The sequence below is a fragment of the Stegostoma tigrinum genome, chromosome 8 (assembly GCF_030684315.1).
Source record: "Stegostoma tigrinum isolate sSteTig4 chromosome 8, sSteTig4.hap1, whole genome shotgun sequence".
Lineage (NCBI taxonomy): Eukaryota > Metazoa > Chordata > Chondrichthyes > Orectolobiformes > Stegostomatidae > Stegostoma > Stegostoma tigrinum.
Window position 1 is genome coordinate 62,596,167 of NC_081361.1, and position 19,363 is coordinate 62,615,529.

General features: G+C 41.1%; 1 protein-coding gene across 5 annotated transcripts in view; it reads right to left on the bottom strand.

Moving 5' to 3' along the window:
* Nucleotides 1-19,363, bottom strand: part of faf1 (Fas (TNFRSF6) associated factor 1) — a 394,938-nt gene that overhangs the window by 366,885 nt on the left and 8,690 nt on the right. For 4 of the 5 annotated variants that reach the window (XM_059647930.1, XM_059647931.1, XM_059647929.1 and 1 more), the window contains exon 3: nucleotides 3,953-3,999. The exons of the other annotated variant lie outside the window; for it this stretch is intronic. In XM_059647930.1, coding sequence (XP_059503913.1) covers nucleotides 3,953-3,999 — 47 coding nt within the window. The remainder of the gene's footprint in view (nucleotides 1-3,952; nucleotides 4,000-19,363) is intronic. 5 annotated transcript variants of the gene reach the window in all.

Consider the following 19,363-nt stretch of genomic DNA (forward strand, 5'->3'; position numbering starts at 1 on the left):
ACAATAAGTGATCACTTGACCAGATTTCCTGGCAGATAAATAACAGGGAGAGAAAATCAAACACATTTTTAGGACTGTGATTCTGGATTCAAGCCTGCAAGGATTTAGATAAAGCCAGCTCACAAGAGAAAAAATTCTGAGTTATGCCAATACAAAGGTAGTCTTCCAGGAAAGGGGCAGTGCTAGACCTAATCCTATGGAATGGTTAAGTGGTTAAGGCATTAATGGGTGAGCATTTTGAGGATAGTGACCATAACTCTAAGTTTCAAAATTATAATGGAAAGGGGTAGGGTAGTGCAGAACTTAAATGTTTAAACTGGGAGAAGGCCAAGGGAAGAATATAAACAATGAATGGTAGGTCCCTAGGAACAAACAGACCTTGGTGTATAAATCCACAGATCTTTCGAAGTGTCAGCACAGATAAGCAGGGTGGTGAAAAAGGCATACAAGATGCTTGCCTTCAGTAGCCAGGGCATAGAATATAAAGAGCACGAAAGCCTTTTTGCAACCTTATAATTTAAGCCACAGATGGACTACTGCACACAATTCCAGTATCGACAATATGGGCAGGACTTTTTTTTAAAAAATTCATTCATGGGATGAGGGCGACACCAGCTCAGCCCGCATTTATTGTCCAGAGGGCAGTTAAAAGTCAACCACATTGCATGGATCTCAAGTCACATGTCAGCCAGACCAGCTAAGGATGGCAGATTTCCTTCTCAGAGGACATTAGTGAACCACATGGGATTTCCCAAAATCAATAATGGATTCATGGTCATTAGAATCTTCATTCCAGATTCCTATCTTCTGAATTCAAACTCCACCATCTGCCATGGCTGGTCGTGATCCCAGGTCCCCAGAACATTCCTGGATCTCTGGATTAACAGCCCAGCAATAATACCACTCAACCATCACCCCCACCTAAAGAGACTGCACTGGAGATGGTGCAGAGGAGATTCACCAGTATGTTGACTGGGATGTGAAGCGACTGGATAGGCTGGGTTTAAACTCCCAAGAGGAGTGATCTGATTGAGGTATACAAAATCATGACAGGCATAGATAGGGTAGATTATGAGAATCTTCCCCAATGGCAGATGTGTATATGACCAGTGACTACAAGTTTCAAGTGAGGAAAAAATGGTTTACAAGAGGAACAGTGTTTTCACCCGTATGAACATGCTGCCTCAGAGGATGGTGGAAGCAGCTACTCCTACAAGATTTAAGCAGCAGCTGGATGAACACTCAGAATGCTAAGACATATTAGACTACAGACCAAGTGCAATTACATGGAATTAGTACAAGTTGGTGTTTTGTGGTCAACAATCGACATATACATAGACATAACGGGTTGAAGGGCCCATTTCTACGGTGTACGACTCTGTAACTTCAGTTGAAATTGTTTATGTTGGCTGAAAGAATTTAACTTCTTGTTAACTGAAGGATTCCTAACAAGGAGTGGAACTTCTGGGATACACAAGCTCAGAAAGAGCAAAAGCACCAAGTGGGTAAAGGTTAGTTCTACATTCAAAACATCTATGACAAATTGGGAAAATACAACCTCAGGACAGTTGGATGAGACATAAAAAGAGTACCTTTCCAAAAGTAATCAGGAAGCTTAAGAAATTGTAAGCTCTAAATAAAGGTTTAAAGCATTACTCAGACCAGCTGGTTAATCTTTCAAGTTTTCCAAGCATCACACCTTATTGAGGGGAAAAGCTTAAAAGGGTGTGCCTTTTTTTTGGTTTAAATTTGCAAGTAAAGTTTTGTGTAAATGAGTTGAATATACTTATGGCTTCTAGTAAAACTTACTATTTCAAATTAAGTATATTAATTGCTATTTGTATTCACTGATGTTTCTGTAGTAAAATTCTTTTGATTTTAACAGTAAGTTCTGTGGTTTCACTATTTTAGTAAATACTTGGATTTTCAGATTCTAAAAACAAATACCTAACTGTTCTCTACCAAGACCAAAACACATCATCTAAGGGATCCTCCTCACCATGGATGACAGCGTCTTGGAAGAGGTCTATCCCATTCTAATATTTTGCTTTCACCATTTCATCTCCATTACAAGAACAAGACTGGGTTCATCTGGTCCTCAGCTTCTACTGTATCATCCTTGTATTCCACTGATAATTCCTTATTATTTCTGCTACCTCGAGAGAGTTGCACCAAATGTACGTTGCTCTCCCCTTCAGCATTCTCAATTGTCTCCATAACACCCTTCCAACAACACCTACTCTTTCACCTCTTCTCTCACTTGCCAAGGCCTTTCAAAGCAGTATGCAATTTAAGTACTTCTTCCAGTTTAGTACACGTATTCACTGTTCACAATATAGCCTGTTGTACACTGGACTAGTCAAATGCAAACAAACTGATCAGTTTGTGGAATAACAAGGTGTAGAGCTGGATGAACACAGCAGGCCAAGCAGCATCATAGGAGCAGGAAAGCTGATGTTTCGGGCCGAGACCCTTCTTCAGAAATGAGGGAGGGGAAGGGGGTTCTGAAATAAATTGGGAGAGAAGGAAGGCAGATAGAAGATGGATAGCGGAGAAGACAGGTGGAGAGGAAGTCAAAGTGGCAGGGATGGAGCCAGTAAAGGTGACTGTAGGTGGGGAGGTAGGGAAGAGATAGGTCACACCAGGGAGAACGGACAGGTCAAGGGGGTGGGATGAGGTTAGTAGGTAGGAGATGGGGGTGGGGCTTGAGGTGGGAGGAGGAACAGGTTAGGGAGGTGGGGATGAGCTGGACTGGTTTTGGGATGTGGGAGGGGGAGGGGAGATTTAAAGCTTGTGAAGCCCACATTGATACCATTGGGCTGCAGGGTTCCCAAGTGGAATATGAGTTGCTGTTCCTGCAACCTTCAGGTTGCATCGTTGTGGCACTGCAGGAGGCCCAGGATGGACATGTTGTCTGCAGAATGGGAGGGGGGAGTTGAAATGGTTCATGGCTGGGAAGTGCAGTTGTTTCGTGCAAACCGAGCATAGGTGTTCTGCAAAGTGGTTTCCCCAATGTAGAGGTGACACTAGCAGATGTGCAGGTGAACACCTGCTTGATGTGGAAGGTCTTCTTGGGGCCTGGAATGGAGGTGAGGGGGGAGGTGTAGGGGCAGGTGTAGCACTTCCTGCGGTTGCAGGGAAAAGTGCCGGGTGTGGTGGGGCTGCAGGTGAGTGTGGGGCGGACAAGGGAGTCAGGGACAGACTGGTCCCTCGGGAAGGCAGATAAGGCTAAGGAGGGAAAATTGTCTTTGGTGGTGGGGTCAGATTGCAGATGGCAGAAGAAGTGTCGGAGGATGATGCATTGGATCCAGAGGTTGGTGGGATGGTACGTGAGGACGAGGTTGATTCTGTTTCAGTTTTTATTGTGGGGAGGGTGTGTGTGCCCAACAGTACCCATGCAGGTACCCCCATGGGGCCAAGCTATGCCTGCGTCTTTGTAGGTTACGTGGAACAATCCCTCTTCCGTACCTACACTGGCCCTAAACCCCTCCCCCTACATTGACGACTGTATCGGCGCCGCATCGTGTTCCCACAAGAAGGTCTAACAGTTCATCCACTTCACCAACACCTTCCACCCCAACCTGAAATTCACCTGGACCATTTTTAATACTTGTCTCTCCTTTCTGGACCCTTATGTCTCCATCTCCAGCAACCAACCAGAAACCGATATCCATTTCAAGCCCACCGACTCCCACAGTTACCTCGAGTACAACTCCTCCCACCCACCTTCCTGTAAATAATGACATACCCTGTTCCCAAATCCTTTGCCTCCGCAGCATCTGTTCCCAGGATGAGGCACTCCACTCCCATACATCTCAGATGTACTCATTTTTCAAGGACCGCAACATTCACCCCCTCAGTGGTTGTGAACACCCTTGACTGTATCTCCACATTTCCCGCAACTCATCCCTCACACGCCCTCCCTGCAATAAAATATGTTAAGGTTACTTACGTCTGTAAAATGCCATTCTCTTGTGGAATTATTCCATTAATAGCAGCCTGCAAATAAATGCAAAATGTCAAAACATTATCAGAACCACATCAGTTCCGTAGAACAGTCACAATGGACTTGAAATTTTAGCTCTCTTCCCTCTCCAAAAGTGCTCCAAGACCTGCTGAGACTTTTTCCAAAGTTGTACTTTAATTTCAGACTTCCTGCACCTGCAAAGTGTTACCGTAGAATCGAGGACATTTGATTCGGCTAGAAAAAGCCACAGAATGCCATTTTGGTGCCAGAGTGGCAACATAGTAAAATTTCTAGTTGTCTCCATTTCTTTCAGGGTTAACATTGACAAAAAGAGACAGAAACATTGAACATGAGGACACTGTCTCCTTCTGTCAGAATTTTGTGATAGAATCCCACGCAATCACGGCTATTTAACTGCACAGATTGCAAGCGTAAATAGATTCCTGAAAGTTATAGTGCAGATGGTCATCCAACTCATCGTGCATCTGAAATCAAACTGTCAATGTGTTTCACTCTTCTGCCCTTTTCATTGTCTAACTCAAACTTATCCATTTCACTTCTGAAAGCTACTAACAATTCACTCATCACTGCTTCTAGCAGATTCCAAGCACTAAGAATCTGTACTTGAAACAATTCCCGTAACCTTTCTTTATTGGGTTTGGGTTACCACTTCATTGATTAGTGGAAAGTGGTTTCCCCCACAAAACCTTTGTGACACTAAACAAGTTCACAAAATTTGTTTTAGCTATCACTAATTCTCATTAAAAAGACCAATTCTACAAGCGTCGCTTCATACAGTTTCTCAATTCAACGAAACATCATCTTTGTAAAATTGAAGAATTAAGTGAACATGATACAGTGCACGCAGACATCCTTCTTGGACTTCCCAAAAGTGAGCACAGACACGGTCACTACTAACTAATCAATGCTTTCTACACCATGTTAGCATTAACTCTTCACTTCTTGGAGGGAGTATTTTTCGCTGTACCTTAATCATCATCTCCTGTTTAAACAAATTCCACTGTTTATTTAATATTTTGTCAGTTTCATTTTTATTACACTGAAATCAGCTACAACTCTACATCCATGTGCACCCGTGCTGCCTTTACCAACACTAAGTCAAAATCTGTGGAATACTCCATTGTTCAATTAATAAAAGTAACAGCTTTCTTTCACATGATCCAAGCCCTGCTTCAGAGAATCTGAAAAAATACATGCAGACACATATTACAACATCTACTCAAATCAGCTTAAATTTAACCCTAAGTACCAGAACAAGAATATAATATTCTTGGTAAACCATTAGTGCATCGATCACAACTGTCATCCAACAATGTGACTTGGACATCTTTTATTTTCTTCCCATCGATCAATGGGTTATTTGCGGTATTACTTAAACGAAATTTTTACCACACAATACATCCCACAAATTTGCACTGCATAAACACCTCTCCCAATTATATTTTGTTTCGATTCCGTAAAAACTCTAAATAGTATACAGTTAGACAGCGTAGAAACAGACACTTCAGCCTAACACAGATGAAAATCCAACAGGGGAAAATCACAAGATCTGTATAAAAAAAAATCAACTCAATTTATCACTCAAATAATATTTCCGATGCACAAACTGAAAATCCTCAACTGCAGATACCCTGTCAAAATCCTGACTTCAAAAATGTCCGAAAGTTTACACTTCTACAGCACTCTTATTCAGCAAGACTGACCAAAAGCACAGAGGTATAGAGGATGCGAACCATATAAAATCAAAATAGCAAGTGAGCACCACAAATAAATTACAAAGCACAAAATACACCCTTCTCTTCTCTATAGATAATAAAGTGTAAAGCCGGATGAACACAGCAGGCCAAGCAGTATCTCAGGAGCACAAAAGCTGACGTTTCGGGCCCAGACCTTCATCAGATGAAGGGTCGAGGCCCGAAACATCAGCTTTACACTTTATTTTCTTGGATTCTCCAGCATCTGCAGTTCCCATTATCTCTCCCCACTCCTCTTCTCTCTTCTGTGGCTCTTGTGATTCATCCCATCTTTGCAAATCATGTAATCACTCACGAAATGTTTGGTGATAGCAGTACATGCATGCACATTGTTTCTCCCACCCTACTGGTATCTGTGGTATCTGGTCTATCTTCACGCACACACTTCTCTCTTAACATGGCTTTCTTGTAAATCATTCACTCAGATTACAAGTCTTACACTGTATTAGCTCTTTGTGATCCTCAATGGAAGTAGTGGACTCTTCTTCAAAAGTAAGTCACTGGGTGTGAGGTACCTTGGGTCATCCTAAGCATGCAAGAAATTTCAAATGCAAGATTGCTAACTGTGACTCAATCTTTGTGTGGCGTGAGCACAAACACAGCCACTCTCATTGCTCAGTCATGGATTAGTTTGAATGCATGCTCCTGTTTTTGGTACTTCATTGGCTTCCTCCTTGGGTTCTCAGCAAACACTGCAGCCCTGTAACTACCTTCCATGTCTCATTCTAATTGTACACTATATCTCGCTTGCTCACACTCATCAGTCTCCATTTGATTGTGTGCATGCAGCAGCATCACAGTGAAGCAGTTTCGGAAAGCATCCCACAATCAGTATTGTGGTGAAGCAGTTTGGGAAGAAGGTTCTGCAGGTAGCACTATATTAAAGCAGTTAATATAGGGAAATAGGGAATAATAATGAGGGAAAAAGCATCCTGTAGCAGCATCACAGTGAAGCAATCAAAAAGTGACACTGGCTACAGGAATTCACTGATACGGCAAGGTCGGGTAAGTATTTATACTTGGCTTACTGCTTATAAATTTCTAACGTTTTTATTTCAGATTTACCATTTATATGGGGAAGAAGACAGAAGTCCACAGAAGGGCACCAGAGAAAATAATTACGAATAGTATTACATTTTAAGGACAATGCAAGGGCTCAATTTGAAGGAGTAAGTCAGAGTGTCATTGAATTGCACAGCACAGTAACTCAACTGTCGGTCCAACTCATCCATGCAAATTAGGTATGCTAAATTAATCTAGTGCCATTTACCAGCATTAAGCCCATATCCCTCTAAACTCTTCCTTTCCATGGACCCATCCATATGCTTTTTAAATGTTGCAATTTTACCAAACTCCACTACTTCTGGCAGTCATTCCAAACACACACCTCCTGCATCAAAAAGCTGACCCTTACAGCCCCTTTTAAATATTTCCCTTCTCATTTAAACCTCTGCCCTCCAGTTTTAGACTCCCCAGCCCCAGGGAAAAAGACCTTAGCTATTCACGCCCCTCATGATTTTATAAACCTCTGTAAAAGGTCACCCCTCAGCCTATGATGCCCCAGGAAAAATAGCCTTAGCCTATTCACCTCTCCCCATAGCTCCAACCTCGGCAACATGCTTGTAAATTTTTTCTGAACCCTTTGAAGTTTCACAACATCTTTCCTAAACCTGGGAGACCAGAATTGCATGCAGTATTCCAAAAGTGGCTTAACCAATGTCCTGTACAGCTGCAATACGATATTCCAACTCTTATACTCAATGCACTGACCAATAAAGGCAAGAATACCAAATACTTTCTTTACTACCTTTTCTGCCTGTGACTTGACTTTCAAGGAACTATGCACCTGTACCCCTAGGTTTCTTTGTTTGGCAACATTCCCCAGGGCCCTACCAGTAACTGACTAAGTCCTGCCTCCATTTGCTTTACCAAAATGCAAGACCTCATATATCTAAATTAAACTCTGTCACCCATTGGCCCATCTGATCAAAGCCCCATTGCACTCTTAGATAACCTTCTTCACTGTTCAATACACCATCAATTTTGTCATCTGCAAACGTACTAACCATGCCTCCTATATTCACATTCAAATCATTCAGATAAATTACAAAAAGCAGTGGAACCAGCACTGATCCTTGTAGCACACCAGTGGTCACAGGCCTCCAGTCCAAAAAACAACCTCCACCACAACCCACTGTCACCTACCTTCACGCCAATTTTGTATTCAAATAGCTAGCTCTCCCTGCATTCCTTGTGATCTAACCTTGATAACCAGTCTACTATGCAGAAACTTGTCAAACGCCTTACTGAAGTCCATACTGACAAAGATAAAGGCAGAGCAGTGGACAATCTTCTTTGTCACTTCTTCAAAAAAAAAGTCAATCAAGTTAGTGAGACACAATTTTCCATGCACAAAGCTACATTGACTATCCCAAGTCCTTGCCTTCTGAAATACACGTACATCCTGTCCATCAAGATCTCCTCCATCTGACATCAGGCTCACCAGTCTATTGTTCCCTGGCTTTTCCTTACCTCTTTTCTAAAATAATAGCATTACATTAGCCAACCTCCAGTCTTCCGGTATCTCACGCATGGCTATGATACAAATATCTGAGCCAGAGGCCCAGAAATCAATCCCCTAGTTTCTCAAAGTTGTGGGATCAGGTCCCAATGATTAATCCACCTTTATGTATTTTCAGATGTCTAGCACCACCTCCTCTGTAACGTGGACACTTTTCAAAGTGTCATTATTTCTCCAAGTTCTCCAACTTCCATATCCATAGAATCCCTACAGTGTAGAAGCAAGCCATTTGACCCATCGAGTCCACACCGACCCACGAAAGAGCATTTCACTCCAACCCACTCCCTCATCCTTATCACTGTAATTCTGTTTTTCCCATGGCTAATCCACCTAATCTGCACATCTTTGGACTGCAGGAAGAAACCACAACACCCAGGGGAAATCCATGCAGACATAGGGAGATTGTGAAAACACAACACAGACAGTTGCCTCAGGGTGGAATTGAATCCGGGTCCCTGGTGTTGAAGCAGTACTGCTAACTACTGAGCCACCATGACGTCTGATCCATTACTCTTTGTGGCTTTTTAAGCAGTCGGATAAAACTCAGTGGTTTTCTCAGGCCATTTCAAGACCACTTATGAGTCAAGCAAGTTAGTGAGAGTCCGGAGTCACATTTAGGTCAGACCAGACAGGGATAGAGGATTTACTTCCCTAAAGGACATCAGTGAACCAGATGAGCCTGTACAAAAATTGACAATGATTTCATGGCCATCATTAGACTTTTAATTCAAGTTTCTGTTTTCTGAATTCAATTTTCCACTGTCTGTTATGGTAGTATTCAAAACTGGGTCTCTGGATTACCCGTCCATCCTTTAACAGGTCTAAACTATTCCTTCAAAGTTCTCAAAGTCTACGCACTTCCTCTATCATGGGATAGCTTGAAAAGAAGCTCATTTTCCACTGTGAAGTTAAGTGAAGGAACAACTAGATTTTTCTCCAGGGTTCAGTAGATCTCTCCACTCATTAGCTGAGGCAGAGAAGCCAATTAATTCCAGGTATAATTCTTCATCCAAGGTGACTTTGTTGATTTTAGCCAAGATGTGAGAGTAAAATACTGATGGCCTCTGTCTGAAATAGGGTCAACACTTGAAACAACATGACATCTCTCCACAGGTGCTGTATCTGACATGCAATGTTTCCAGCATTTTCTGTGTTTGGCCTCCACTTTACTGGACTATTGACGAATCCCAAAATTGAACATTAATCAACGATCACTTCTGCAAATGATTTTGTAGAGGTTTAGGCGGATGGGGAGACAGTGTGATGTGAATCACAGTGAAGTATGTGCCAGTATTTAAGGTCAGACATCAACATGACTCATCATTATTTCAGCTTATGGAAGGAGAGCTCAAGATCATGCTGGATTCCTGCTGCTCAATATGTTGAAGTTGGGCAGAATTACAATGCCTGAAACCAAAAACGTGCAAGAAGTGTCTCCACACGCAGGATCTGGAAGTCAGAGTTTGAGCTGTAGCAGCTGCCACGGAGACTTTGCACATCCACAAGGCTAAGAATATCGTGGGCAGCATGAAAAAAAAAAGAGATGGCCATTCTTCAGAATAAGACTCAACTGTCACAGAGAGAATGGATGACCACCAGGCAGAAAAAGAATAGGCAAGCAGTGCAGGAATCCCCCACGAAATTCATATCCCATTTTGGATACTGTTGAGGAGAATGGCACCTCAGAGGAAAGCAGCAACAGCCAAACTAATTGATCCACTGCTGACTCTGCTGCACAGGAGAAGGAAGAACGTGTGGGAAGACTAAAATAATAAAGGGATTCAATCATGTCTTTTCAGTAGCTGCAGTGGGATTCCAGAATTCTATGTTTCCTCCTGGGTGCTAGGATCAATGATATGCCGAAACAGCTACAAGACACTTCCATGGGAGAGTGAACAAACCCTGATCATGAGTATCAACAAAAAAAAAATGAGGATGGCGTCTCAAAAGCACAGGGCCTCAAAAAGCTGTGATCTCGGAATTGTTACCAGTGCCATGGGCTAATCAGTGTAGAAATAGTAGGATATATCAAATGAACACATGGATGTAGAAATGGTGTGAAGTGGGAATATTCCAGATTGCTTAGCCATTGTGGCCAGCTTTTGCATAAGTGGAACCAGTTCAAGATAGACAGGTTGCAACTGGGCAAAACCAGAACTGATATCGTAGGAATAGTATTCAGGAATTGGGGCAGTTGGGAATGGTCTAAACTAAAATGGCAGCTTAGAAACACCAAGAGGCAAAAAAAAAACGCGAGTTGGGGTTGGATAAAGGCACCCAACCTGTATTATGTGCTTGGCCCATATCCCTCCAACAGTTCTTATTCATGTACTTATCTCAATGTGTTTAAACATTGCAACTGTACCTGCATCCACTACTTCCTCTAGAAGTTCATTCCACACACAAATCACTATATAAAAAAACAAAAATTGTCCCTCATGTCTTTTTTAAAATCTTTTCCCTCTCATCTGAAAAAGATGTCCCCTAGTCTCGAAATCCCCCACCTTACAGAAAAGGCACCTGCCATTCACCTTCTTTATACCCTTCATTACTTTATAAACTTGTGTAAGGACAGCCCTCAACTTCCTGTGCTCCCGTGAAAACAAGCCCCAGCCCGTCCTTATAACTCAAGCCTTCTATTCCCAGCAACATCTTGATATATTTCTTCAGAACCTTCTACAGCTTAAGAACACCATTCCTATAAAAAAAAGCAACTAGAACTGGACAACATACTCCAGAAGACACTTCTTCAACATCCTATACAACCTCAATGCTCCAACTCCTATACTCAAAGGAGTGAGTAACGAAAGCAAACATGCTAAACTCCTTAACTACCCTATCGAAATGTGATACATGTGGAACTGAAGGAAATTATGAGTAGGAAAATGATGTTAGGGAAACTGATGGGATTAAAGGCTAATAAATTTCCAGGGCCCAATATTCTACAAGCCAGAGAATTTAACTACATAAGATACGTGAATACACTGGTGGTCATCTTCAAAACTTCTACAGACTCTGAAATACTTCCTGTGGATTGAGTCGTCGCTGACGTAACCCCACTATTTAAAAAAGTTGAGAGAAAGCAGCAAATTATAGACTGGTTAGTCTGTCACTGGTAGTGGGGAAAATGCGAGAGTCCGTTATGAAAGACTGAATAGCACAATACTTGGAAAACAATGCCAGGATTGGACAAAGTCAGCATAATTCTATGAAATGCTTACAAATATAATGGAATTTTAAGGATATAACTAACAGAGTTGATAAGGAGGAGCCAAAAGGAAGTAGTTTTCTTGGACTTTCAGAAGGCCTTCAATGAGGTGCAACACAGGAGACTGGTATGCAAAATTAATGCATATGCGATCTAATGCTAGTTTACTGACATGGATAGAGAACTGGTTGGCAGTCAGGAAACAAACAGTAGGATTAACAGGATTTTTTTTCCAAAAAGACAGGCAGTGACTAGTAGTGCACTGCAGGGCTAAACGCTTAGATCCCAGCTAGTCACAATATACATTCATGGTTTAGATGACAGGACTAAATATAAATATCTCCAAGTTTGCAGATTGCACAAAGCTGGATTAGGAGAGTGAGCAGTGAGGGGGTTGCGAGGATGCTTCAGTGTGACTCACACGGATTCCTGGGATGTCAGGAGTAACATATGATGTCAGACTGAATTGATTGGAACTACATTCACTGCAGGTTTGGAAAATGAAACGGACCACATAGAAACCCATAAAGTTCTAACAGGACAGATAGGGGAAATGCAGAACTATGTGATCAATCACCAGGGAGTTACAGATCACAGATATAAGATAGATCATTTAGGACTGAGCAGAGGAGAAATTTCTCCACCCATAGAGTAGCAAGCCTGTGGAATTCTTTGCCATATGAAGCAGTTGAGGCTGAAACATTGAATGTTTTCAAGGAGTTAGTTATAGTTCTTTGGGCTAAAGGAATGAAATGATATGACAAGAAAGCAAGAATAGGGTACTAAATTGGATGATCAGCCACAATCACATTAAATGCAGGAGTAGGTTCAAAGTGCTAAATGTCCTGGTCCTGTTTCTACTTTTTGCTGTTTGTATCTCCCCACGAATCTGCTTGCACACTGTACATGTGACACACCTAAATTAGAAGGAGAAGTAGATCCATTTGCCCTCAAGTGATCTGTGACCTAACTCCACAGGCCTGCCCATGTTCATATCTGTCAATGACCCAATAGTTAAATTCGATCAACTGATCCAGCAATCAATATTTGCAAAAGTGAGCTCCAAACTTCAAACAGCCCTTGCATTTAAAAGTGCTTCCCAATTTCACCCAAAAGGTCTGGTTCTAATCTTTAGACAATGCCTCATACTCGATTCACCAAACAGAAATTACTTTCTTCCAACCTCACCAAGAGTTCCCGTTACTATCTTGAAAGGTTTAATAATATCAGCCCTTAAACATCGAACCTCCAGGGAGTACAGTTCTTGCTTGTGCAGTTCCTCCTCAGAAGTAACCCTGGAATTGAAGATATCATTCTAATATGTTCGTCTTTCTCCAATGCCAGCAAATATATCCTTCAGAGGGTGCGATATACCATAACTGCTCAAAGCATTCCAGATAAAGGTCCAAACAGGGATTTGAGTAACTGAAGCAGGAATTCCAGCATGCATCATCTATTCCTCTAGAAACGGCCACCACTCCAGAAGGTTTTCTAATTATTTTCTGTACCCATTCTTAACATCTCAATCAATCATCGACAAACCCAATCACATTTTGGATCTCACTGCTTCTAGCAATTCATCACATGCAAGGCACACAGTTCTATTCTTTTGAGGTATATACATTTGCCTGCATTGAATTCTATTTGGTACAATTATGCCCATTCACTTCATCTATCAGCATCCTTTGTAATTTTGTGCTTCCACTGCTTACTCTTGCCTTTGTGTTGCTTCTGGCTTTTCTGACTTGTGTGTGCACTCTCCATTGTTTTGACATGTGATGTAATGCGCAGTTTATTCCTGGTACACAGTTTCTTTCTGACAAGCATGTGTCACTGTTATGTTGGCTATCCCACAGGCATTGTAGGAGATATCAGACCTCTATGGTTTGCAAACATGAACTCTCAACTGGAAACAAGTTTGAACCTCTGAACATTTGGACATTCCAAGAAAGAGTCACCAGATCCAAAACATTAACTGTGATTTCTCTTCTCAGATGCTGCCAGACCTGCTGAGCTTTTCCAGCAACTTCCGTTTTTGTGTCTGAAACAGTTTGGAACTGACATGCTCTTTGCCTCCCCAAATGCCCATATATTTTCTCATATGCCATACGCACTATGAAGTGACATGTAGGTTGCTGCATTACATTTACCTCCTTCCATTCTCCCCCAAACACAGTTCATTTTTCAGGGTGCAAGTCTGCTTTTGCTCATGCTCTTGACATTCATCTGGATGTGCGCGCACAGTTTTAGTCCCTTTTATCAATCTTCCTCCATTCACAATCTGCTTCAATATAGGTTGATCCCAAATGTTTCCCCTCTCTAATTCAAATTAACTTTGCCTAGTTGACTCATGCATGCTTCATTGGATTAAGTACATGCCGGGTCTGAACCTTTGCAGCTGATGTGCATGGCAGCACGAGTATTCATACACTCAACTTGGCAGTTCTAATAAATTTAACCTGAGCTCCAAAGTGAGTCACATGACACTAGGTCAACAACATGTTCAGAGTTTCTGCAACGGCTTTTTACAGAAAAAAAAACTAGTTTACCTCTAACGTGGTGGTTGGGGAAACAAGCATTCTAGGTCTTGCGCTCTCTTTTTAAGAAATTTACTTAAGTACACTCTAATCAGTGCAAGTAGTAAACTTCCCCCTTATAATCTGAACTTGAGTTCATGCTTTAACACTTTTTTGTCATATCTATCACTGTTGCTCTGTTGCATTCACGAGTGACTTGCTCGTGTGTTTTACTTTCCTGTTGGGTATCATAGCCCCAAATGTCTTGCAAATGACTCCACTGCAGCCAATGTTCATTTCATCAAAAACCATTTATTAACAGACAATTTACACAGCTAGAATTCTCCACGAGATTTCAGTGTCATCTCCATGATAAATCTCTTCAGACTCTCTCTCTACATGTGACCTTACACAACAACAGCTTCAACCTCATGCTCTTAACCCATTACTCCAAATCTCCCAAGTCTCGAGTCCCATTATTTACCTTTCTCTCCCCCAAAGTCTTAAACATTACAAGGGATTATCTACAAAAGAATTTTACAACTCTCCCTGGTCTTGTTCAAATGTTTTCCAAGGTTGGTAGTCTGGTACACAGTTTATTTTATTAAGTGCAGAATGCATTTTCTTTTTGGCTATTGTTGTTGAGCTTTCATTGGTCTCTGTTTTTCCAAAGTTACAGTCACATGTCATGTTTGCACTGGTTTTCTTTTCAAGGGTAATAAGGCTCTTGGATTTCTCATGTATTGCTGAAATAAAATATTTTAGTGAGACTATTCATCTTGCACTCATCAGGACAATGTGAAAATAAACGTTTATACTGCATGAGAGGATGGGACTGAACAGTTAGCAAGCAGATGGTGACTGGAAGAGGCTTTGGCGTGGAGAGTGTAACAAATAACAATACTGACAGTTAACTGCCAAACTGGAGTTAAATTTTAAACCATGTAGTTAATTATGTCAGAGATGTTGCTATCAAGCCAAAAGGACGTTCTATCATGCAAATGACTAATGAAGTACACAGTTTTCAGTGCCAATGGTACGTAAGCCATATGTTCCAAAGGCCAGTGGATCGTAACTAATGGCAGATCCTTTCCGCAGCTCACAACAAGCAGTTTGGCATGGAGCATGGCACACATGCACGTACCGGAAACTACATGAATAAACAAGGTCCTATTCTTTACAGGCCTGCACACATTTCAACTCCAAACAGGTAACATTAAATCACTTGTTTTGGCATTGGTTAACTTTAAAGGTCAATCAAGAGTCAATCTGTCTGGTTTAACATTTAAATAAAGTCTGGCAGTTAGCTGTCAATCATCATTGATTGATACTTTCCACGTAGCACTGCCTCAACGTCCCAATCAGCACTCTCCTGTCCTACAGTATGAACACTGGTTTTCCACTTTAATTAATGTTTTAGCCAATTGTCCTGCTGGGCATAAGATGAAAGGCTTTAATTTTTTTTTAAAGTAAGTATTCAAGTTCTATATTGCCAGAAGACTGTTTCTCACAATACCGTGTGATGCTTCCTTGTAATATGACCTTGGTTACTACATTTACTCAATAGTTCCTTCTTGCTGATGGTCTCAGATCCATAATCTTTCCCGTGGCTAAAGAACTGGTAACTTCCTCACTGAATAGCAGTTTCTAATTAGCTTTTCTCTTTGGAGTTCTCGCTCTAATCTTAATTTTCCATGGTAACGAGGTTCTCGAATATCAGTCAATAAATGGAAATAGAGTTCAGACCTCCAATTCATCACAATTCTGAAGATAATCTATTTTTGTAATGGTGATGATACATAAATCAATAGAGCAAAATTATCATCCATTTTTAAAATGATCTCATTTGTTATAAGGTTAATTATTACATGAATGAACCATTATTCTTTGCAAAAAGAGCAATTTGGAGAATTTGCCAAATTATGGTTGATCAGATACAACCATGCCAGGAATACTATGAATGAAATTAGGGGGGGCAAAGTGGCTCAGTGGTTAGCACTACAGCCTCACAGCGCCAGGGACCCGGGTTCGATTTCCACCTCAGGCGACTGTGTGTACAGTTTGCACATTCTCCCCGTGTCTGCGTGGGTTTCCTCCAGGTGCTCCAGCTTCCTCCCACAGTCCAAAGATGTGCAGGTTAGATGGATTGGCCATACTAAATTGCCTGTAGAGTTTAGGGGTGCATGTGGATTATAGGAGGATGGGTCTGGGTGGGATATTTCAAGGGGCGGTGTGGACTTGTTGGGCCAAAAGGCCTGTTTCCACACTGTAGGGAATCGAAAAGAAATAGATCTGTTTCAACGATTTTATTCTCATGTCTGCTGCAATACTATAAATACTAAATATCTTCCCTTCAAACTCAACAAGATCATTCCTAACCTTTCAAAATGCTTCATGTTAATAGCACAAATTTGACAACTGGATATGAACTCTTGAACTGACTGAATAATCCTTTACCATGGAGAAGACAAGTTCTGACAGTTTACATCCTACCAATCTTTCATTAAAGACAAACAAATCATCTGTAATCATGAGATGTTTTCTGTTGCACAAGTATTATCTTAATACAAGGTTGTCGCAGATGTATTCTGGCCTGGCAGCATTTCCTAATCTGAAGATATTCTTCATCTGTTTTGAGCTTCTCCAGTCTCTTCCAATTTGTTTCCACTGATGTCGGCAAGTTTGTTACTGATGTCTATCCTTCTACTACTGTAAACTCAAAAATCTTGCTTTTCAGCCTCTTCAGAAAGCATTCTCATTAAAGTATCTGCCGTAATTTGACACTTCACTTGCATGTACTCCATGGTTGAATCCTAGCTCAAACATGGTCTGACATGCTGAAATACAGACGGCAGCTTCAAAATATCCTTTGTGCTATTTAGAAAAAAAAAGTGGTGCGTGATCTGTTACAATATCAAACCTCTGCCGCCACCCCTCATCCCAAAAATACTCAGAACTTCCCACAAACCTGTCTTGCCACTGAGACTTCTTTTTCTATTGTGGCATATCTTTCCCCTCTTTTTGTTAAGAAACTTCTAGCATAATTTACTGGCCTATGCTTCCATCTTCCTGGACCTGCAGCAATAATGTCATCCATGGATGAAATAGGCACCAAATTAAGAAGCAGAATCTCAACTCTTTATATTATTATTACCTCAGACACATGCAAATTGGTCTTGGTGAAATCAGACGAGGGGGATGAACACAAAGCTCAAAGCCTGATGTGGAAAAAATGGGTTCCTGTTCCTGGGGCACTGATGCCAGGACTGGGGAAGATAAGATCAGGATCGATATCTATGGGAGGTTCTCCATCTGAACCAGGCTGGGATTGGTATTTTTGCTAACCACAAAGCAAGGAAGACTGTAAACTGAATAATTGGTGCACAAGTCGGAATGGATAGAGAGTATAAATCTCAGAATCAGCAAACATACAACACTAGAATATACAAAGCAAAAAATATCTATAACTAAGGCTCAGAATCTGACTGCATTCAGCATGTGAAACAAAAACAGATGAGCAAGCGTACAGCAAAAATGAATAAGTACAATCTGGAAGCATTACACAGAGACATGTTTGCAAAATGACACGGATCAGAACTTAAATCTTAAAAGGTTATTTAGGAATAACAAGAAGGAAAAAAAAAAGGGAGTGGTATTCTGTTAGTTCAGGACGGTATTAGCACAACAGAGAAGGATTATCCAAGTCCAGGAATCCACAATGTGGAAATAGTTTGGGTCGAGATGAGTGATAGAAAAGGGAAGAAGTTTCTTGTGACAGTGGTGTAGAGACGTCCTCACAGTGGGCAAGAGCATAAAAGGAATAAGTAATGAGAACTTGTTTGAAAGGCATGGTGGTAATCATGGGAGATTTGAATCTACACACAAATAGGAAAAGTCAGAGGAGTACAAGTAGCCTCGGTAAGAAGGTCATAGAACGTTCTCAGAATAACTTCTGAGAACACTATGGTCTGGAGTCGAACATAGAGCAGGTTATACTAGATCAATTACTGTGCAACAGAATAGATTATTTAAATAATGATCCCATAGTGAAAACATTCCCAAGTAGCAGTGACTGTAAAATGCGTGAATTTTACATTCAATCTAATGGAAAATGAATTGGATCCAAGACTAGTAATTTCAATTGAAATTACATCATTTATCAAAGCTTGAAAACAAAGTTGTCTAGAGTGAATTAGTAAATTAGATTGAAGGATGGGTCAACAGTGATGCAGTGGTAGACATTTATTGGGGATATTTCAAAATATAACAAATAAAGACATCCTAACAATAAAAAAAACCTTCAAGTGACAGACCCACCATTCATGGTGAGCTAGAAAGGTTAAAGATGGTATCAAACTTCAGAGCATAAACTTTCCAAAGGCAAGTGGCAAGTCAGAAAAATAAACTGAAGACAAAAAAGAAAAACCAAAAAAAAATGTAGCAAAATTAGGCAGGCCAGAAATATTAACAAAATGAGCACTGGTCCTATAGAAAGTCAGACTGGAGAATCAATATTGGAAATTTAAAAGATAACAGGTGAATCGAAAGGTATTATCTCAGAATCCCTCCAGCATGGAAGCAAGCCATTCGGTCCATCGAGTCCACACCAATCCTCTGAACAGCATCCCACCTAGAACCACCCCTACCCCGTAACCCTACATTTACCAAGCATAATCCACCTGGCTGACATATACTTGGACACTACAAGCAACTTAGCATGGCCAATCAACCCAGCCTGCACATCTTTGCAATGTAGGTATAAACCTGAGCACCAGGATAACATACAGACTCCACAGTCATCCAAGGCTGGAACCAAATCCAGGTCCCTGGCACTATGAGACAGCAGCCACTGTGCTGCACCTAGAGTCTACCCAACAAAGAAAACAAGCAAAATCCCAAAAGCAGCAATAAATTTGGAAATGCATGGTAGGGAGGAACTCAGGAAAACCACAGACCACATAACAGTACGAAGTAAATGATTCAAGTTGTGGGTTGATCCAGAAATGGGTCGCCATTTCAAATTCAGGAGTCGTCCATCTGAAACAGAGATTAGCATTTTTATTCCCCCACTTTCAGAGGGTCCTGGTATTTTGGAATTCTCTTCCTGGAAAGATGGTGTAAGCAGAGGCCTTGAAGACATTTAAGGGTAAATAGATAACCTCAAACCCCTTGACAAAAACCATCAGTGGTAGGCAGGCACATGGATTTAAGGTTACAATATTATAGGGTCATAGGTCATATTTAAGGACTCTGCTTCCACCACATTTTCAGGAGGATTTCCAAAGACTCCCAGCCTTTTGAAAGATAAAAAACAAA